General features: G+C 46.3%; 1 protein-coding gene and 1 long non-coding RNA gene across 2 annotated transcripts in view; both read right to left on the reverse strand.

Annotated features, from left to right (window-relative positions):
* Window positions 1-22,369, reverse strand: part of LOC119442905 (protein argonaute-4) — a 32,093-nt gene extending 9,724 nt beyond the window's left edge. The window contains exons 1-3 of the mRNA XM_037707967.2: window positions 21,241-22,369; window positions 19,458-20,381; window positions 17,702-17,929 (exon numbers count right to left, since the gene is read on the reverse strand). Of these exons, the coding sequence (XP_037563895.2) occupies window positions 17,702-17,929; window positions 19,458-20,381; window positions 21,241-22,347 (2,259 nt within the window). The 5' untranslated portion in view covers window positions 22,348-22,369. The remainder of the gene's footprint in view (window positions 1-17,701; window positions 17,930-19,457; window positions 20,382-21,240) is intronic.
* Window positions 618-11,768, reverse strand: LOC125942279 (uncharacterized). Its single transcript, XR_007464956.1, has 4 exons — window positions 11,620-11,768; window positions 9,571-9,698; window positions 5,396-5,452; window positions 618-744 (listed from the first exon to the last, which is right to left on the reverse strand). It is a non-coding gene; the product is annotated as an uncharacterized LOC125942279 (long non-coding RNA).
* Window positions 22,370-22,832: the final 463 nt, after the last annotated feature.

Here is a 22,832-nt window from a genome sequence, read left to right on the forward strand (position 1 = left end):
TAGTTGTGATCACAGAATTGTCTGTATTTTCCAAATACAAAACGGTGAGCTCCGTAGAACGGAAATTCTGTAAATTGAGCCCCGTACTTTCCTAATTAAACACGGATAGACCGTGGCGAGGAAAGGTAGGCACATAAAACACACAAAAAGAACAAAAAGGAAGACAGAAGCACCTTTTTTTTTGTTCTTCTTGTGTCCATGTTTTCTCTATGCTTGCGTTCCTGGCACCATGAATCCGTACGAACTTGTTCAGCTTTATCTTGCTTCGTATCAACAGCTGAAAATTTGTTTTGTAAATGATGATGCGGGTGTATATGTCCAGACAATGAGAAAATTGTTTGTTTCATTGAAATAAGTTATACCAAGTTGTACATAACAACATGGCTAACTCGCATCAGATATAGCTTGAAATGGGGCAGAAATCAATGCACATAAGCGGACATACACCACGCTCAACATGCTGTGTGTGCACGTTTCCTCCTTGGGTAACTACTGTCTTTTACACCGCGTCATTTTCGTGTCAGTGTTGCCATGTTGCATTTGAGTTCTGTACATGACGTGTACAAAGCATACATACAAATTCGTGCCCAAAAAGCAACAAGCCACCTGAATCTGAACGAAACTGCATGTTTATTGGGCTTTACTGAAAAAAAGAACTTGCAAGACACTAGAAATGGCCTGACTAGAAGAAGGATTGGTTGAGAATCGGAATGACTAGTTGCTTGCACATGCCTCCTGCTTTGCCTGAAAAGGGAAAAGAACACCAATCAATTAGGACTCTTTATTAGTAAAATCTCGTTACAAGAGACACTGTTACAAGAGACACTCGGTTATGAGAGACATTTGAAAATGGTTTGGTTGGTTTTCCTATGTTCGCCATGTTAACAACATTGCATACAAGAGACATGGTTACAAGAGACACTCGGTTACTAAGGACAACTTTTTATGTCCCTAGAGCAAATTCTTCACTATTTATAAGAGACACAACCCAGACACGCTCACGTAATGCGGCTAACATCGTACTAACCGGTATGTGCTGCAATTTTCATTCCCTTGGCTCGATTTTGTTCCATTCCGCAGCTGGCTGTCATTCCTCGCATGGTTGAGACTACCAATTTCACAGAATTTTCTGCGATTATGCTTCCATAATCGCTGTCGCGCTCCCACACCGACTCTGCGACAGAGTACCATTGAGTTGGATTTCCGTCACAGCGCCTGCGGTGCTGGTCGCTTTGTATGCCGGTAGTCATACTCCGGAGCCATTGCCATGTTTCCATGAGACAGCTCTGTTCGCATCAAAGATGTGTTTAAACACTCTTTGGTGCTGATGTATAATAAAGTGGTGTAGTCCGACTCCTCAGTATTTTTAGAATTTTTGGTTACAAGAGACCTTGGTTACAAGCGACATGTTTCCCGGGTCTCTTGAGTGTCTCTTGTAACAAGGTTTACTGTACCACCATCATCACCGTTTTTAGTCAGATACATCAACAATAAATGATTTCCAAGTCACAAATATAATTACCAGTGCTCTGGTCAAAACAAATGGGTCATAAAAAAATGTCATACTCTGCCTTGTTGGTATATGTTCCTAGCCTTATAACATGAAAAGCTTCAGATGAAACCTCCCCAAGTCATTTGATGGCTCACTTGGAACAGGCAAAGCTCTCACGTGCACATTGACATTCAGAGATTACATTTTCTGCATGTAGGTAGAGCTACCACGACCACATACTGCGGACCACGGCTTTCAACCTTCACTGCCCTAACAGAAAACCTTGCAGATTCCACTGTTTTCCAAAAACAATGAAGCACTCTTGAAATGAGCTCAAACCACTCATGTTGTACAATTCCGATGCAAAACAACCAAGCCAGAGGTACTGTCCAGATGACAAGCTTATAAATTAGTAACAATATGAAGAAAGCATGCCTTGCACCACAACATGCGCGCCTTTTAGCCTCTTTCAGATTTGGTTTGTTTTGTCATGAAAATAGCAATGTGCAATATACTTTTTACTTAAGCAATGATAATTGAAAGTTATGTTCGTTAGTGCATCAACATACTATCTCCATCTCCTTAAAAAGTTATAATTATGCGCTGTGTTCACCCAAAAATTTGCCGTTTTGTCAGTCTGTGCTTTTCGAAGCAACCTGTAGCACTTTCGCGACGTAAAGGAACCTGCAACAAGTACACATGGACCCCATATGTGGCAGCTACATGCAGTACACCGTTTATTCTGTCCATTCCATGACTGGCAACCCCACAACGAAACAAATTATGCAACATGTCCTTCCAGACAGCATTACTTCCGTGACGTGCTTAATTTAGGAATTTTTTAAGAATCCCGCCTCTCCTAAAGAAATTTTAAAGTAAAGCTGAAACTAAAGCAATGCCCAAATATGAGCGCTTCTCGTGGATTTTGAAACTCAATGAGGGCAGAGCAATTTGCCCCAAATGTCTGGGACTTTAATGGCAACAGGATGGCCAAATTCCGTGCTGCTAATAGATGCAGATAAAAACACACATATGTGCAACGTTGTTTTTTCAAAGGTTTACTTCTTCATATCGTAGCAGGGATACTCCGTGGTAATTAGTTGGAATTCATGCTATTTGCCTGCAGTCTGTGCCAAAATATTCTTAGAGCCATAGCCACAACACTTTTTCTTTGGGATAATTCAAAATGCGGATTCAGCAAAATTACAAAAAAATGCTTCCAATTGAACAGATGCTTCTATATTGTATTTTCCAAGACAATTCTTTTTCTTGCGAAACTAACGGTGAAGGTAGCTATGGGGGTTTGTTTGTATGGCATCTTTTATTTTGTTGTAGCGCAAGGCTGAACAATAGGTACAACAGAAAGGCACATTTGGCATGCACACAGTGTTATCTTCCAACAACAGATTTATTTCCCGTTCTCGTCACTATATATACCCTCAAAACGTCATACAACATAATATGTGTAAAGGCTCGGTAAACATGAACTAAAGAAAACCTGGAACCACACGCATGCAGTTTTTTTAGCCACAGAGATTGAGACATGTACACGTTTAACACGAACAAAGATGTGCAAGCTCTTTCGAGGATAATGAAATTGAAGGCTTACTGATGCATGCGTCACCAAATGTTGATATGTTTCTAGTGTCTATAGTTAAGCGCATCATCTTGCTACTGCTTCTGTTCATGATAACTGCTTTTTTGAATCTAGGTTTGCACTTGCATCTTTGGCAATGAAGAACAAGAAAACTGTCAGCAGCCAGGGTATTTAGTTTGTTATTGTGTTCTCATAGCCTGTTATTTATACATCTACCAGTTTGATCAATGTAGGACCCTCCACACCCAAGAGGAATGTGGTATACAACACACACGATATAATCAATGAATTTGCTTTTATGTTCCTTCTCGCATGCAGTATCCCAAATTCTTTCTGGCCTTGACTTCCTCATAAATTTATTAGGCGTCGAAAAAACAACATTGATGTCACTCCTTCCAGCAATCTTTAATCTGTGGGAGAAACTATGTATGTAGGGGATGGCAGCAATCTTTTTCTTTATGTCGGTACTTGTACGATATACCTGCTCGGAACCTTTTTGCTGTGCCTTTTTAAGCAGTCCTACTGCGACTGACACGAGCACGTGGCTCGGGTAACCAAAGCCGCTTAAACGTGAGACTCGCCATTCGAAGCTATCGTGCATTAGGTGCAGGATAGCCATGTTGCGGGAAGATTAGATTCCTTGACATTCATTTTGTGCTCACCGATAACAAAACCTGCTGGTGTTAAGAACCTAGGGCAAGTAAGCCCCTTTTACCAATTCATTCCCCGCATACAAAACTTGCGAAGAGGAGAATCACGAAAGTGTGTTTCAGTGAAGCGCTGTAGAAGCCATGCCAGCACCTAATGCACAATAGCTTCGGATGGCAAGTCTCACATTTAAACGGCGCTGGTTGCCCGAGCCAAGTGGAAAAAGGTTCCGAGCAAGTGGATGGTACAAACACCGACATAAAGAAAAGAAAGGTTGCTGTCATCCCCTTTATACATAGTTTCTCCCACAGAATAAAGACTACTGGAAGGTGTGACATCAACATTGTTTTTCCAGCTCCTAATAAATTGGGTAGCCAGTGTAAGAAGACAAGGCCAGAAAGAATTGCGGATACTGCATGCGAAAAGGAACATAAAAACAAATTCATTGATTGCATCACATGTGTTGTATACGACATTCCTTTGAGTGTAGATGGTCCTACATTGGTTAAACTGGTAGATGTATAAATGACAGGCTACGAGAACACAATAACAAATTAAATACCTGGCTGCTGACGGTTTTCTTGCCCTCCATTGCCAAAGATGCAAGTGCAAACCTAGATTTAAAAAAAACAGTTATCATGAGTAGAAGCAGGTGAAAGATGATGCGATCTTTGTTCGCGTTAAACATGTATATGTCTGTCAATCTGTGTGCCTAAAAAACTGCATGCGTGTGGTTCCTGTTTTTTTTAGTTCATGTTTACCGTTTTTTTACACGTTTTGTATGATGTTTTGAGGGTATATATAGTGACGAGAACTGGAAACGAATCTGTTGTTGAACGTTAACGCTGGCTGTGCGTCGAATTTGCTTTTCTGTTGTCCCTGTCGTTCAGCTTACGCTACAACAAAATAAAAGATACCATTGATTTCATTGTCGTCAGGCTCGGGCACCAAATAAAATTTGTTCACCAAAATTAAGTGGTCACCAGGCATGTCTAGTTGAATTTATCTGAACATGCTCTACTGTCGGTGGTGAAGATGTTGCCAGTTTAAAGGGCTGCAAGAAGGCACTAGTTATGTTTTCTAGGGCAAGAAGGCAACAGTGTATGTTACCTAAGGCAAGTAGTCACAGGAGTCCTGGATCAGTAGAAGAAAATTTAGGGAATAATAATTGGTTGGAACACGTATGTCACGCACTTCTGAGTCACGAAGCGCTTGTCTTTGTCTCCCTTTCTTGTGCCCGTGTATTTTTATTGCGGTAAGTTACATGTGCATTTGTGCACTATGATGACGAACTTGTTTTGGAAAAGTTCAAATGTGTACCTGACGTTCGACTAACTTTTGCATGTAAGTAAAAATTATGACCTTGTCGCTGTGAACAGTCATCTGCACCTTCTGTACACTTGTGAGATAGGGGTAACAGTATTTGAAGGTTTGTGCATTAAGGCAGGAGAGCAGCAGTTGCTGGATGGCTCATAATTTAATTTGCGGGAAAATTCAGCAGTGTGCAACAATTGTATCACTAATGACCTTGAAAATCTTGTTAGTTCTTCATTTGTAAATACCTGTTGTCAAACAGTCTGCTGACTAAGGGTCTGAACACATTATACACAATTATAGCAGGTACTACTACATGAAAGAAAACCTGTAATAGAACCTACCAAATACAATATCAGTGTTGTGGCAGGTCAAATGGCTCCTCAATGCTTGTGTCCTTCCTGGGAGAAGGAAAAAAATGTTAAGCTTACACTGACAGCACTAAACCACGCAAATGTAACTGCCACAGAACATGAGGAGTTGTAACTAGATACAGTCAACCTGCTTAACCATCTCATAGACATTCAACGACAGAATGTACCTTCATGGAGCCTCTAATCTATGAAATTCATGCTGTAATACAAACATGCTAGTAGACAGAATAAAAATTGCATCTATGAAAATTCTCACGAAAACTATATATCCTAGCTACCGCAGTCCCCTCGTTGTGAAGTACAAGTGACGGTCTAAGCTACAATCAGAAAGTAGAAAATTAGGGATCCTTTTTATTAAACAACTAACCATATCTCTACCTGTACTCAGCAATACAAAGGTGAATCACAAGTACTATACTGATAAAGAACAGTTCCGAACTGCTGCCAAGTGAGTGCAATAAATAAATGATTTCAAATTTATCTTCATGTAAGACTAGGCGTGTTAATTTTCTTTACATTACACGAAAGACTGGTCAGAAAAATATTGCATTCAGTCAATATTGTGATTAGCAAAACAGTAGTAAGAGGTTAAGGTGGGAGACCCTCAGGTGGTATGTTGCGATGTTTCGAGAAATTGTTTTAAGGAGCGTCTTTCCTTAACCCTTTCACATGCCAATCAGTTGTGTTGATTGAAAACTTAGCTTCACCGCATTTCTTACATTTTCAGATTCATAAAATGCTTACAGATGCACAATAGATTAAGTGTTTTCAGTTCTTTAGTGAGTTTGTCAAGTTTATAGAATGTGCACTCCATGCAAAAACTCAGTGCAAGTACATGAGATTTGCAAACATCAACTATTTCATGTCTACCAGGCTTGAACAGCACCTATCCAGCCACTCAAAAATTATGACTGGTGCAACACACTGTGAAAAACGATGAAAGAAGTGACATATACCAAGCAAAGAACCCAACCATCTACCTTCATACTTACTTTACTAAAACAATTTGCCTGTGTAATTCAATCTTGCAGCACTATTTCAATCAGAAGAGTTTCAAGATGTACGGGACACATTTTAAATATCCTTACTTTAATCAATGCTATTGCTATTAAGACACTATCTTGGTGTATTGAATTGCGTGCATAGTGTCTGAAAGGATTAATCATATTCGAGTAATCTTTACTAAAACTCAAGGCATAATACTCATATTTCTTCTTTCTGGGGTTTTACGTGCCAAAACCAGTTCTGATTATGAGGCACGCCGTAGTGGAGGGCTCCGGATTAATTTTGACCACCTGGGGTTCTTTAACGTGCACTACAACGCAAGCACACGGGCGTTTTTGCATTTCGCCTCCATCGAAATGCGGCCGCCGGGGCCGGGATTCGATCCCGCCACCTCGTGCCCAGCAGCGCAACGCCTTAGCTGACTGAGCCACCCCGGCGGGTATAATACTCATATTTGTTTACAGTTTTGTGATGAGACAACACGATAGATGCGGGAGTTAAAAAACATCTTTATAAAATGCTGTAGAAAGCAAATTTCTACAACCTCTCGCAATACCGAGCTATTTCCTATGAGTGTTCTGTAACATGATGCAGTGTTTTCACAGACATAGCTTGAATCGTTGTATCTCAAGTTTTGGAAGCAACTTAAGAATAGCTATAACAAGCAGATCTGAAGCCCTACCCAGACTGCACTGCAGCCACTTACTTTCTTTAACACCAACACGTGTAATGAATAATGTCATCCATATGGCACAGTTTCCGATTATATTCTCAAGCATGAATCTTATAATTGCAAGTTATGCAAGAGTGTACCTATGGGATAACTTGGGGACAGCACGAAAAGACAGGAGAAGGCTAGACAACACGAACGCAGGCAAAGAATTTTGTTTACAGACAAACATCTATATATACTAGGCCTGTGTGTCCTGCGTAGTTGCAGCTGCAGGATAGCGGGATAATGTAAACAACCGCACAGTTGATGAATTGCTGTTCTGCCTTTTGCTACACTTTGCGTCAAGGCTCGTTCCGAGTCAACTTTTCGCACAATGTACCCCGATTGCTCGACGTGAAAAATAAAAGGAAAGTTCCAGCTTTCCCAACAGTCTATTTGAGACTATGACTGACCTTGTGAATATGATATAACAGTGGCCACCACACTGCAAGCAAATGTTAGACATGAGTTCAGAAGCTCTCCTCCACATGGTGATGCCTCGATTTCTTGAGGACACCTTTTGGTGTTCCTGTGATGAGCTTCACAGCCAAAGAGTGTGCCGACGCGGAAGGCAGAATAGCCTCCTCCAAACATTGGGCATAGCTCCAGCACACATAACACTAACCAAAGAAAACCCTGCGGTCCAGAAATGGAAGATCACTGTCTAATGGTAGTTTTTCTCCGTACGTGAACTCATCTAGCACTGCAGAGAAGACAGAAAAAAAATCACTCTACCCATTTAGTAGCCTTACTTCACCTAATATAGAGGAGAAAGTTGCTAATGAAGCAAAATAACTTTACTACACTGGTGCCCACAATAGCTAGTGTTTTACGGTTACCTGACAGTGTTTTTGTCTGTGAGAAGTTGCCAAGCAAGGCTACTCAAGGAGTTCAGCCATTTTTTTTAATGTCTCCTCCACAGTGCCAGGTGTGCTCATGGAAGTAAAACTGCTGGAAAGCAAGCTCCAATATCTAGCGTGAAGGTTTTCTGTGGTGAGCATTGTGCTGGATCTATGATCCACACTCAAAAGTGTCTTGGCCTTTCCTATTATCGCAGTTGAACACTGAAGCGTGTTGTTGCTACAGGAACGCAAGGGAGCACTCTTGGCACCACCACGAAGTGGAGGGGAGCTTCCAGACCCAAGTACGGTTGCTTTTAACAGTGTGTTCGCACTGCCTTTCGGCATGCGTTGCCAAGAAGCATTTAACGGAGCTGAACATAGGTGAAGTCTCCAGTCGGAGTACTTCAAGGAAGCCAAGGCCTACCACTGCTATACAATATGTACACAAAGGAAGCTGTCAATTCAAGCAAATTGCTGGGGACAGTTGGAACTACATTTTTATTTTCAGGGCCAAACAAACTGGGCAGGTACAAAAATGTCAACCGGACCAGGCCAAGACGTGAAGTTTGCATCAAGAAGTATGTGCTGGAGGTCATAGGAAGTGCAGTTGGTGCTGTTTACAACATCCTACTGCCCTGCAGCAGCAATTATGTAGGACAAACAGGACGAAAACTCAAGGACTATCTTAGGAAACACTCACAGACCCTCGATACAAGATGGGGAAGCAACATAGCTATCGATGCTGCTTTGTGCAGTTGTATATCAAGTTTTGAGCAAAGAAGAATCCTCATGGCACATGTTCAAAACATACAAAATTCGCAGACTAGCCCCCACATATGCTAGTGTGTAATCACTTAATCTTCTAGACAAATTGAGGTATTCATATGAACTGCGAGAGCGTTCTGAACTGGGCTGGTTGGTGCATGTTTAGGAAGGAACTGAATAGTGCCATAGACAGGATAAAGGGAATATGTTGCTGTGCCCGTTGCCTTCACTTTGTTCTGGCAGTAGTGCTGTTCATTCCCTTCAAAATATTCATATATTTTGGTCACCTGACCACGTGACACAGCTGCGTGCTCAGGCTATATTTTACCTTGTTATGATACTTTCCAATGTCACACGCAAATCCGTCGAGGCATCTTCACCTATTATAGTAAGCTGAACAATGGCTAACAGTGAGCTTAACTGTGGCTACACTTCGTTACCATGGGGCCCATGCATGACAGTGTTACAGGTCAGTATGCAGGTGTTTTTGCATACTCATAGAGGCAAACTGGACAAAGAATTAACTTATTGGTGCGTGTTTTATCTGTTGCCTCAAATCCCAAATTCCGGTGCTATTAGTGTTTTTTGAACACCACTCATGTGCATCCTAGACAAGTCTGAAACAATACCACTTTTAAGTCGACGTCCTCATGCTGAACCAATTGGTTGCCCCAGGAAAAACAAAACATCATTTATCTTTTGGATGCATCTGCAACAATTATTATACTTGTATAGGCATTGTCATTCCAACAACATTTGTAGTCAATGTCCATTAGGACTGCATATGCATGACTGATATACGATAGAATGGTCCAGCTTACCAGAACAAATAGCACCAATGCAAGACTGCTTTTCCACTGGTGTTGCAAGCACGCCCCCATGGCTGAGAAACTGAATGCAAGGCGGCACACAGACATCCTTCACTGGTGCAACAGCTGCAAATGAAATACTGATATCAGTTACTTTCTGACCGGTCATCCAAAGCAAAGCACAAACATTTTTATATACAATTACACCAGTAGCGTACCCAGGATCTCTGCCAGGGGGGGTTGACAGTTTGCCAATACCGTCTAAATAGCACTAATTTCCATTTCTTCATGGGAAATTGTCAAAAAATGCGCTTTTTGTGAGTGTGCAGACGATTACGCGTCTTATATCTTATGGTATCTTCGACTGGTCACCTCGGAGCGCTCTAGAGCGCTCTCTCGAGCGGCGTTGTCTTCGGCTGGTTGAAAGAGGGTGCGTGCCTTGCGTTCGGCTGGTTCTTTTCGATCGCTCTCCTCCCGCGTCGAGCGCTCTGAGACGCTCCGAGACCTGTCGTCGGAGCAGTCGCCGAGATGAGAGCGTTTCCAGAAATGTCATCACAGTACAGCGTCGCCGTTCTTGGCGACGTTCCATTGTAGCCTAGGCAACCTAAGCCACAGCATGCTGGCGTCTCAACGAATGGTCGTCCCACCGGCGCATCCGCCGGTTTATCTTTGGATAGGCGAAACATCGGACGTTAGCACTAGTCACGTGGTATCGCATCTGCCATTTCCTCCTCCGAGAGCGAGTCACACGTTCGGCTTGCGCGCTTGTCCTCTACCTCCGAGTTCGGGGAACGCCAGATCTGCATCACTCTGCTTCGGGGGATGGATGCGACCAGTCGAAGATACCATTAGTTGCAGTACTCAAATGCGCAAGGAAAGAAACGGGGTTAAACAAAATAGGGGGGGGGGGTTAAGTCGGCCTCAGGGGGGGGGGGGTTACAACCCCCAACCCCCCCCCCCCCCCGTCGGTGCGCCACTGAATTACACTATGCATATAAGCTCGTCACTCAGTTACTGTTATTGCTGTGAGATAGCTCACAGTATTTTATAAAGTGCTAATGGCCTCGTTTAACTTATTTGCAAAAAAACTTTATGAAGCACCTTCTATTCGAAAAATTAGCTGACAAAATATTTTGCCCTGCATAACTTACAACACATGCACGCAATTTAGAATTATTGCAGTATTGTTATGCAGAATTATTAAGCGGCAATCCTCCGTCCCAGAATACGTGATATCCTCACGTACTTCGTCAGAACGTTAATCGTCAGCCTGGTAGCTGTCAAAAAAAACTAATACAGATTGCCAGGTAGAAAATAATCCGTTTCCTTTGCAATGAACCTTAACGGGTATCACGCGGACAACTTTCAATTGCGATCGTGCACGAGTGCTCGGGCTCTACTACAAACGAAAGGGCACCGTGTGACACCCGTGTTACCTAACACTGCAGATGGCACAAGGTTACGGCAATAAGCACGCTCCACCGTCATTTCATTGTAATGAAGGGGCATGCACATCAAACATGCTCTATGAGGTCTTCATACATGACCAATCTTCCAATCCCGGGTGTGAACACTGCGATTAGGCACGCCCAGCCAGGGCACTGCGTCCGAAGCTTATAATAATTGCTAAAAATTTCACTTTGATTCAATGCGTCACCGAATATTGGTAACATAGCGTTGCACCGCGTCGGAAGCGATAGTAATGGGTACAACGCCTTCACTTAATTTTGGAACGCCGAGCACACAGCACAACACACTACAAACTGGAATGCTAACGTCAGTAAACCAGCGGCCACATACAGACGACAAAGGAGCTGCTAGAGGCGTCAACGCCGCTAATATTGCCTACGCGTCTCAGCTGTAGTGAGTATGCATTCAACACAACAAATGCAACACCCCTTTATCACAGACTCGCAATGTCGCTTTGTCAATCCTCATGGCCAAGGAATCTCGTTAAAAGCGTGCTCACACAACACAATTGAGCCCATCACCGGCCATCGCGGAGCATTTCGCACGCGCAACGTGCACCAATAACGAAAAAAGGACACGTAAATCACTTACTTGTGTAACAATCCAGCGCCGATTCCTTCCTATTTAGAGTGAAATCACAAATGCGCCAGGAACACCACCTCCACCGTCCGCCATTAGCGACCACTCGTACGGTTGTTTGTGCCGGAGAAATGCAACCCAGCGTGTAGGCGCGATGAAGGTGTGGTAAGCAGCGCCACCGCTCAAACACTACCTGCTTCTTTTTGTGTGTTTACTATACTCGCACGCGCATAATGTTCAAACAGCGTTATCTATGGTGATATATGTAACTGGCAGTTAGAGTAGACAGTGTCTTTTCGTTATATTCTTTGCGTGTTCATTTTTCACTCGTGACATGTTCAGTTGCCCTCCACATGAAATTACGGACGGCTCTCCGTATTTCAAAAACGGAGCTCACGTCCGTCTTTTTTACGTAGAATCCTGCCGTTTTTTAATAAACGGAGCTCACGTCCGTCTTTTTTACGTAGGATCCCGCCGTTTTTCATAAAACGGAATGGTCTGCGTAAATTTTACGTAGGTTTTCGCTGTAAAATTACGGAAATTTTTTACAGTGTATATAGCAGTCCACTAGGGAATCCAAAGGGCACGTATGTAATTCTCCTCTCTGCTAACCCCCCGACACTTTACAGGCAGGCATCATGCCTTCTGGGCGTCGTGCGACGACTTCGCTGCCGTGCGTGACCAATCGTGACCGCGCGTCTCAACCACGAAGTACAAGGCTTCCTTTGGAAGTTATGCTACGAGACAGATTGGTATGCGAGATCCATGATTCTCATCTTCAACAACGGTTGTTAGCTGAGGATAAGCTAACGTTTAAGAAAGCGTACGAACTCGTTTTGACTGCTGAATCAGTAAGAAATCAGCAGTGACAGATTCAAAGCACTCAGGAACAGGCCGAAAATTTCTATATACATTGTCAGAATGTTCGCGAGTGCTCTACAAGCAAGGCGCCTCAGTGCTTCCGATGTTTAGCAGACCATACCCCCGAGAAATGTTACTTCAAGAATGCTACGTGTAATTTCTGCCGCAAAAAAGGTTACATCGCGAAAGCTTGCCTGTCGAAAAAGGCTAAACCACCGAAGTACCAATGCAGCCATCGTTTAGAGGAGGACGAAGTTTTAGAGGAACAGCAAGGCGGCCTCTATGCTGTTTTTCAGAGGGAACTAGAGATGACAACCACAGGTAGGTTCGTCGTGACAGTATGACTGTGTGATCGGCCACTCAACATGGAAGTAGACTCGGGAGCAGCGTTTTGTATAATAAGTGGAGTGACGTTCGCTCCCATCTGGCCTGACGATGTGCCCGGGTGTCAAGAGAATGCAAGCTCGCTTTACGGACAGGGCCGGGAGAATGTTTGGACATCCTAGGCTCCGTGTTATCAATGTATATTTCAACAACAACAGGGCACAGCTACCCTTGCCCGTGGCTGGAGGAGTCGGAGCCAGCTTATTAGGAAGAAATTGGTTAGAAAAACTGGAAATCACGCTGCATGGACTGAACAATATTGTTACACATGTAGCAATATCACCGAAACAACAATCGATGCTACATTAGGAAGTTCTCTGCGGTGTTCGATGAAGCTCTCACTGGACATTCAGGGCAACCTGTACGCAATGACCTTGCTTGAGATGCGCCACCCAAGTTTTTGAAGTGCCGGCAAAAGTCTTTTTCAGTCATTTTTTCCGCGAACATCTCGGGAATGGAAGCACCTTTCCCGAGACATTGTTACTATTACTGATAACAATGCCTTTAAACTAGCACTACCTAATATTGTATAAATAGCAGCTATTTTGTACTCATCACATATTATTACTGTCTACTTTTCCTAACCTGACTTTATGTTCATTTCGTTTGTACCTTAGCTAACATTGTATTAATACCAGCCATAATTATTTCTTCTTTTTTCTGTAACATACCGCATTCTTGTAACCTTTTGAATCTGTTCATACCACTCCCCTCTGGAATGCCCCCTGGCTTTGAGGTTAATAAAAATAAATAAAGTGCCATTTGCATTGCTAGATGCCGTATGTCGAGAATTCGACAAACTCCAGGCTCAAGGCCTGATTGAGCCAATCTCCACCGTTGGCTGGGCGACGCCAGTGGCCGTCGTGAGGAAGTACAATGGATCCTCAGGGTTGTGCGGGGATTACAGGAGCACAGTTAAACGCAAGCATCAAGCCAATGGCGTATCCTTTGCCTATGGCAGCTGAGTTGCTTGCAACTCTTCGAGGAGGACAGATCTTTTGAAAGATTGACTTGACACAAGCTTATCAGCAGGTGCACGTCGACAAAGGCACTTAGGAGATGCCAACTATCAACACAATTAAAGGCTTGTACGCAGTGAAGCGTCCACCATTTGGCGTTTCGGCCTCACTATCTATATTCCAACGCTTCATGGACACTCTTCTGGCTGAAGTGGCTGGTGTTTGCGCCTATTTAGACGATATCCTCATCATGGGAGCGTCAAATGAAGAGAATCCAGATCGACTGGAAGCAGTGTTGCAATGTTTGCGACAAGCAGGTCTCGAAGGAAACAAGGAAAAATGCAGATTTGCGTTACGCGAAGTGCAGTTCCTGGACTACAAAGTGAGCGCTAAGGGAATTGAGCTAACGTCTGAAAAGGTTGAAGCAATAACGAGTGCGCCAGAACCAACAAACAAGTCCAAACTACAATCATTCTTACGAACGATAAGTTTTTTACAGCCGGTTCCTCCGAGACAAAGCGTCCATCGCCGAACCTGTTCATCGTCTATTGGATAAAGAAGCTAAGCGGAAATGGGAAGCCCCGCACAAAGCCACTTTCAACAAACTTAAAGGAGCCCTGAACCATTTTTTTTTCGAAGTGTAGAAATACATTTGAAGGGAAGGGAAAATAGGCTCTTTCAGAAATACTTTGCCGCAGAAAGTAATTCAATGCGTTCTGCAGAAGCGGAGTTATTGGCTATAAACACGGCCTCCGCTGTGCTCCCCATCTTCCTTCCATGCCTTGCTCTGCGGAGGCTACGGCGGAGTGGGGCCACAACGCTCCGCCTTCAAAATGTCACCGTGGCGCGCAGTTCAAATTTCATTTTGCATGTTAACGTAAACGCCAGAACTTCCGATTTTGGTGCCTATACTACGTGCTAAAACGGAAGCCAAACGCAGTTATCCACAGCGAGCAGCCCGTGGACTCGTGGCGGCAACCCGCGGCGGCCGCGGTGTAGCCGACCGCAGAGACCAATAGCAGCCGCGTATTAGAATGTCCTTTATTACATAATAAAACACACAGAAGAGAGTGAGGATCATGAATTCTGTTGAAACGAGAGCGCTTGAGAAAAAGGTAACTTCGTGCTTCGCTTGCGAGCTCCACGCAGCGCCTACGACAGCGAAATTGGGCTGAGATGTTCATAGCAGCGTATTCTACCCGCGGACTATGGTATTTCGCCAAACACGAGGGGTGGTTCAGGCCCCTTATGGACGCACTACGTGAGTGTACGTTTCTTGCGCATTATGAAGAATATCGTCCACTGATGCTGAGCTGTGATGCTTCGGCTTATGGGTTAGGACCAGTTCTTGCGAAGTTCGACGGAAACGGACACGAAATGCCAGTAGCGTTTGCGTCAAGAACACTCGGCAAATGAGAGAGAAACTATTCCCAACTAAATAGAGAAGGGCTTGCAATTGTGTTTGCCGTCACGCATTTTCATCAGTAGATTGCCGGTGGGAAATCTACTCGTAGTGATGACCATAAGCTACTTGTTGGAATAATGTGTCCTAGGAAGCACATTCAGCAAGTATTATCACCCCGGATGCTTCGTTCGTGCGTGATTTTGAGCGCTTATGACTACGAGTTGTACCGATAAGAAAAAAAAAAACATCAGAATGCGGATGCGCTCAGTCGACTTCCTCTGGCTTTCGATGTCCATTAGCTTGCGGCACAAGGTGACGTGTCGATCGAAGGGTTGCGCAAACCTTCAATGAATGCCGAGGAGATAGCAAGGCTGACAGTGGAAGTTTCCACGCTTTCGCAAGTTTACAAGGGCATACACTTCCAACCCTACAAGAGTCGGGTACAAGAACTTTCCACGCATCGTGGTTGCGTATTATGAGGCACACGAGTTGCGATTCCTAACGCTTTGCTCGCAGTCACCTGTGGTGGCATGGATTGGACGCCGACATCGAGACTAAGGTGTGGTTGTGTGAGACATGTCAGATGCACAGCCGTCTTCCTCAGGCAGTTGCAATGCCGGAATGGCCCCGTTCAAATGAACCATGGGAGGTCGTTCATGTTGATTTTGCAGGGCCGGCGAACAACCACAGCTTTTCAATCGTAGTGGATGCCTTCTCCAAATGGCTTGAGGTAGGACAAGTGAAGTCACAGTCTACTTCCCCATCCACGGATGTGCTACGATCACTGTTCGCCACTTTTGGTATGCCGCAAGTGGTAGTTTGTGATAATTGCACATCATTCGTTTCGTCGGAAATGCAAGGCTTCTTCGAATTGAACATGATGAAACATGTAACGTCAGCTCCATACCAGCCGGCTACAAATAGACAAGCAGAGCGCATGGTAACAGAAACGAAGATGGCACTCAAGAAACTGACGGATGGAAGCCTCTCCTACCGGCTGTCACGGTTTTTGTTTTAGCAGCACACGAATTCAGGCCTGCAGAATTAATGTTTGGCAGGCAGCTTCCGTTTTATATGGATGCGCTACACCCCCGATTAGACACCGAAATGGGAAGGTGAACGACATGAGAAAAGATTATGCGCCAGGTGACAAGGTGTGGATAAAGAATTTCCTCCTAATGCGTACCCGGATATGCCCACTGAACCAGGAATGCCTGAAAGAACGCAGCGATCAGAACAGTCGCAACCCGTTCCTGACTGTATACCACGCAGTCGCTATGGTCGTGTTCTGAAAGCGCCAGAGCGAGTAGGCATTTGAAGAGGTCCACATACAATTGACTGAGATTATATATCAGCACTTTGACAAGTGAGCGAAGAAGAGGTGAGTGAAGTGGCGCGACCAAGGAATGAGCTTATGACCAAGCAGCCTGCCTTGCAGCGTTCTAAAATGCAATAAAAGGCACTTTACAATACCCAGCTAGACTACGCTTAGCCTGTATGGGATCCACCCAACAGGACACTAATAACAATCATTTGTTCCCACAAACGGAAGGGACTGGAATCACTTACCCGCCTCCATAAAGTAGGTGTGCGTGTGCATGTGTGTGCGTGTGCAGGTGTGTGAGTGTGTGCGTGTACGTGTGTGTGTGTGCGTGTGCGTGCGTGAAAGAGAGAGAAAGATAGAGTGAAAGAAAGAGAAAAAGAGCAAGAGTGAAAGAAAGAGATATAGGTCCGTATGCCACTCACTTTGCTTTTGAAAGTAATCTACGATTCGACACCGCGTAACGTAGCGCCCCTCCTGGTGCTTTCTTTCCCTAAGATGCTTGCACCCCTCTTTAGGTTTAATGTTTGTGCTCCTCATAAACAAGAGTTGGTACAGTGGTGTTTGTTAGAGTCTGTATTCTTCGGCCCGGCTACACCACGGCATAAAAGAACATCGCAAAAGTGGCAGCACCTGCCGCGAACTTAGTGTCCAAGGTAACTCACCCGTATGGAATCTATTCTAAGACTGTTATGTGCAATACAACGGCTTTGTCAAGCAAAATCTCTAGCGCAAGTGCCATTGTCATCTGGCAACTTTAAAGTAATCTCTCTTTCTGTTTTTTCTTGTTTCGTTTTTCAATGTTTGGTTTTTACGTCCCAGAACCACGATTTTATTATGAGGCACACCGTAATGGTGGACCTGGAAATATTTTATACCACCTGGGTATCTTTACATGCTCGGGACAAGGGCACGTTGAAGATCCCCTGGTGGATCCCCTGGTGGTCATGTAATGCGCGGGACACGGGCGTTTTTGCATTTCGCCCCCATCGAAATGCTGCCGCCTCGGCCGCGATTTGATCCCGCGACCTCGTGCTTAGCAGTGCAACACCATAGCCGCTAAGCCACCACGGCAGGAAATTTTTGCCCACGGGTAAAACGCTTTGCGCGAGGTGCACCGGAAGGATCCCTGGCAAAAAGCCATTCGGAGACATTTGCGCGCACCTGGATGCCGAAGTGGCTGCAGAGGAAGAAGTCAAAGTCCAGCGGGTGCGTGACCACGGAGTCGACGGTGGTGCCCGGCGGCACGTTGCGGAACTTGCCGACGCCGTCGCGGTCGCTGGCCGGCATGAATCGCGTGTGGTGGCGCTTCTGCACCACGATGAAGGTGAGTGCCGGCTCGTACGACTCGTTTGGTGACAGCTCCTTGCACGCCAGCCGGATGGCGCTCACCTACGAGATGGACGAGACGTGCCCTTCTATACACATAGGTCGCCATTTGTTATCCACGGCGGGAGAAGAGACGCCAAGTTGGCTTTAACAGAACGACGAATACGGCAATAGTTGGTGCATGTTCGCTGTTATTTCGCTATTCACACTAACGGGAACAAGACGAACACTGACTGGAAACAAAGACGCACACTGACACGAACAAGGACGTTTCTTCGTGTCAGTTTGTCTTTTTCGGTCCTAGTCGGAGTCCGTCGTGTCTCCGTTAGTGTGCATGGCGGAAAAGCATCTATTGAAATCTGGCCCTGCAATCGTTCAGCTTTACCGCAGGAATGATGTAATATAGCAAGTGGATTAAACAAAAGTTTGTGCTTGTGACGTTCTTTTGGTCTTAACAGGCTTTATGTGCCTTTACTACATATAGCCCACATTTCCAAGCAGTCACATTTTTCTGCGCACATGCATAATCATGAAAATTGTTGCATTTGAACTCAGCAATACTGTCTAGAATGTGAGAAAGTTCAAAGTCACATAATTCCCATGCTTGCCGCGTTTCCAGTAAAAAAAAATAGATTCTGCGGTTTTACGTGCCAAAACCACGAGCTGCTTATGAAACACGCTGTAGTAGGGGACTCCGGAATCCTTTTCACCCCTGGGTTTCTTTAACGTGCACCTAATCTAAGTGCGCGGATGTTTTCTCATTTCGCCCCACTTCAAATGCGGCCGCCATGGCCTGGGTTCGAACCCGCGACCTCGTGCTTAGCAGCCCAACATCAGGCCGAGTCGCATTTGGCATTTCCTTGAAGCATTTTTGCAGGAAACTAAGGCGCGTAAACAGCTTCGATGGCTGGATATTCGGTTGTACTACTGCGTAGTTGCAAAAGTCTGATGGAATTAACAAAAAAAGTCGCAGTTTCGCCCGAAAGGCGAAGCATCTATTGCGATAGCAAATTAGTATAGACAGCTATACGAACTAAGGATAGTAGTTTTACCTAACGTACGAAGTTGTAAAGATTCGCTTACTAACTAAATAAACGAGCACGGTGTCACGCGCGCACAGGTAAACATGAACACATCTCGCTCGAAGATCGCGGAAATTCGTCAAAACGCTGGAGTGAGAAAGCGCGCCAGCGCCAGCGAGCAAATTGACCTTCGCACTGGCTCTTGCTTTAACGCGAACTAAATGGTGAATACAGAGCCCATGCGAAGCTGCCGGCACTCGGCGCATGTACTTTGTACCTATCGCAGATCGCTTTCAAGACGAGGCTCCCGCGGCGCACACTTCAGCCACATCGCAGATCGCTTTCAAGATAGGCGCCCGCGCGGCAGCTCCGCCCGCAGCAGCCGCAAGAGCAAGAGACGCTGCGAGACGGATTCTCAATCCGTGCCACAATTTCAGCATTGAGCGTGCAAATCTGCGTGAAACAGATCATTGGCTCGACTAGCAAGACCGTGTTGCTCTATTTCTTGTCTATGTGGTGCTCGAGTGCTATTGAAAGTCGCACCGACCCGCTACGTTGGGCACTCTTACCTCGCGGTTTCGGACTTGGAGGAACTGTCCCTCGCTGACGCCATCGCGGTAGAAGATGATGCGCTCCGGCTTGTGCCTGGTGGCGCGGAAGAAGGCCTTGAGCATGTCCTTCACCATTTCCTTGAGGTCTCTTATGATCTCGACTCGTGCCTTGGCCTCGGCGTGCTCCATCTGGATGCGGACGGCGGCGTGGAACTTGGACGGGATCGAGTCGAGGCTGCCCACGCAGGCGGCGATCGAGGGCCGGATTCTGTCGCCGGGAGACGGGTGGGACACGTCGGCGCCGATGATGATCACGGGCTTCTGGAAAAGCGCGGGCTTCTCTTGCGCCAGCAGGCTGTTGTTGGTGCCGCCCATCTTGGCGTTGATCTTCTGGCATAGGTTCTGCACGAGCGCCGCGTTGCACTTCTTCACAACGTTGTTCTCCAGCAGGCACTGGGTGCGCAATCCGAGCTCGGTCTCGGCGACCTGCTTGATCTCGGCGTAGTTGGTCGTCTTGGCGATCACGATGACGACCATCTGCAGCTTGCTGTGCTTCTGCTGCTGCTCGGCCAGGATGGAGCGGATGGAACGCCGGTTGTGGTCGGGCGCCGATACCTCGAGCGGCTGGTCGATGCGCATGCCCAGCTCGAGGCCGATGCGCGTCAGCATCTTGACGAAGTTTTCGAGGCTGTCGCGCTGCGCGAACCGGCTCAGGCTGACCAATGTCCAGCGGTCCATGGTGGCCGGCTTGTAGAAGTGCTGGCCACGAAGCTCCCACGTGCCCTCGCGCGGCTTGCTCAGGGAGTTGTTCGCGAACACCAACGAAGGGGGCTCGAGCACTCGGCCCTTGAGCTGCGTTGGATCGGTGCTGATCTTGATGTTGAACTCGCGCAGGTAATCCTCGGTGCCATTGACCAGGTCGCGCACGGACTGGCGGATCTCCTGAAAAATCACGATGAAGCGTGAAAATTTATTCGCGCGAACCCGGCGATGGAGACGAGTACGGACTTGGCTCTCATGCAGCTGAACCTTGTATACAGAGTACTTATTTTCTCAAGAGACGTACCAACAGTCTTCGGCTAATTTGGGTTTAGTTCCCACAAATTGGAATTTCAGGTGTCTCAAGCAGTTACGAATGCGATACTATATATACAGGGTGTTTCTACGAATACTAAATATCATTTCAATATAGCCGTTTTGAAATAATAGAACAGTTCCTTCTGAGACATGCCTTAAGTGGTGACGACCATGAGGTGACGGGTGATACATGATAAATAGTCGGCAATCAACAATTCATAAATTTACTTTTGCTTTTAGTTTCAGCTGGCTCATGGTAATTGGGAAATTAAAGCTATCTCTCCGTGCAAGCCATATACACTCTTGGATTTGGGAAAAATGCGATTACCCGCGCAACTGTTGCACAACGAAATTCGACCATCAGTGCGCGCGAAACCTAAACTGGGAGGCTGCAGCGACCGAAAAGCTGCACCCCTCTAGGCGATGTTCTGTTCACGTCCCCAAGTAGCGCTGGCTCCCCGCTTATGGGTCTAAAACTAAATGAGCATAAAAGCCAATTCTATTTTCATCATTAGAGACTAATTAACGACGTATCACGGCATGCATCCGAAGGAACCGTCTTTTTAATACAAAACGGCAATTTTTAATTATTACGTAAAGTGTTCGTAGATACACCCCGTATACAAAGTTTCTGACAGTTAGTGCTCGGATATATTAGGATAGGTTACTCTCCCCCTTATGTTCGCCAAATGCAGAGACTGGCTAGGGCGAACACAACGAATACCTGAAAGCGCTTGGAAGGCGGTTTGGCCGTGCGCTTGATCATCTCGGCGGTCTGGTTTTCGTCGAGCTTCTTGCGGCAGTGCTGGCCCTCAACCATCTCGCACACCTCGAGCGGAATGAAGACCGGGTGCTCGAGGCTCCCACTCTGCACGCAAGGAAAGTGCGGGTACGCCAGGCGGCTGTAGCGCTTCCCGAAGTACTCGGCCACGGAAGTCCTCTTGCCACCCTCGCTGAAGAAGATCTCCTTTGCCGACTCCTTGGTGACGCGCACGACCTTGTACTTGCGCGGGTAAGGCAGGTGCGTGACCTTGATGCGCAGCCCCTTCAACTCCTTGTTAAGCCGCGCGTGGTGGAAGTCGCGGAGCTGCTTGAAGTCGGCGGGCGCCACCTCGCGCCGGTTGTCGCTGAAGATCTTGCACATAAAGCTTACCAGCGGAAGAGACTCGTAGAAGGCGGTCGCCGACAAGTCCACGTTCAACATGGGCTTCCACTGGGCCGGACGCACGCTCGTGTAGTAGCCGAACCAGACCTCGCGGCCGCCGCCCAGCGCGTTCAGCTCGTGCGGCGGGGGCGGTTTGAAGAAGGACCGGCCGACGGGCGTCATCTTCATCGATGGTCTGTGGCGAACAATGATGTCGATTGCCTGCAGCACCTCCTGCGGCACCGTGTTGACGCGATTCTGGTACACGGCGTGCAGGGCGTCCAGGTTCACCGTGGCCGCATACTGGATCTTGACGATGAACTTCTGGATCCTCTGGTCCTCGTCCAGGTCGACGGAGAAGGTGCGCTCGCGGAAGTTGAGCTGGTGTCGCGTGTACAGGTTCTTGCGGCCATCGAAAGCCGGGATGCAGTTGGAAAGATCGTGTTGGTACTTCCGGATGAGCAGCTCGATTACTAGCCGGTTGATCTTGGTGCTGAGGCAGCGGTACTTTTTCTGCTCGGGCACCTTGGCCCTCGCGGAGGTCTCGCAGTAGATGTCCACGTCGTAGTGATAGACGTTGCCGTCGGGGATCTCGATGTTGAAGTGGTTGGCGACCAACTGGATCGGCCGGCCAAACTTCCCGTGCGCGGGCCGCCGAGGAAAGTGCGAAGGAAGGGACCTTTCCATCTCCTGCAACACAATTGTGCGAGTTTCATCTATCTAGAGAGCTAATCGAGTTTTAGCTTGACCGTAAACATGTTATATGCGAAATAATAGACGAGAACATTAGACGAGTAAACTTTCGCCCGACGGTGCTACGGCGACTTCTGACAGCGGCGTCGATGTGGAAAAGTGAGGCCGCGCGGTCGCGCCGTCGCGCAGTTTCCGCGTTGTTTACATTGTTGTGAAGCCCGAGGGTCCGAGAGGCCACGTACGAAGGTCCCATGGCCGGTGTCGTGCCAAGTGCCGGGAGAAGAAGATATCCAGAGAGTTGAGAAAAGCGTTTTATACACATATGTACATGTTTTAAAAGCAGGGCTCCATGGTGATCGGAGCTTACTACAATCTAAGTCCTTGCATGTTCGAGCGACCCTCACAACATGCACTCAAGCTCCGCTTTTCATGCAGTTAATTTCCGCCTTTCACTCGTTGAAGGAGTTCACTGTAGTTCT

The sequence above is a fragment of the Dermacentor silvarum genome, chromosome 1 (genome assembly GCF_013339745.2).
Source record: "Dermacentor silvarum isolate Dsil-2018 chromosome 1, BIME_Dsil_1.4, whole genome shotgun sequence".
NCBI lineage: Eukaryota > Metazoa > Arthropoda > Arachnida > Ixodida > Ixodidae > Dermacentor > Dermacentor silvarum.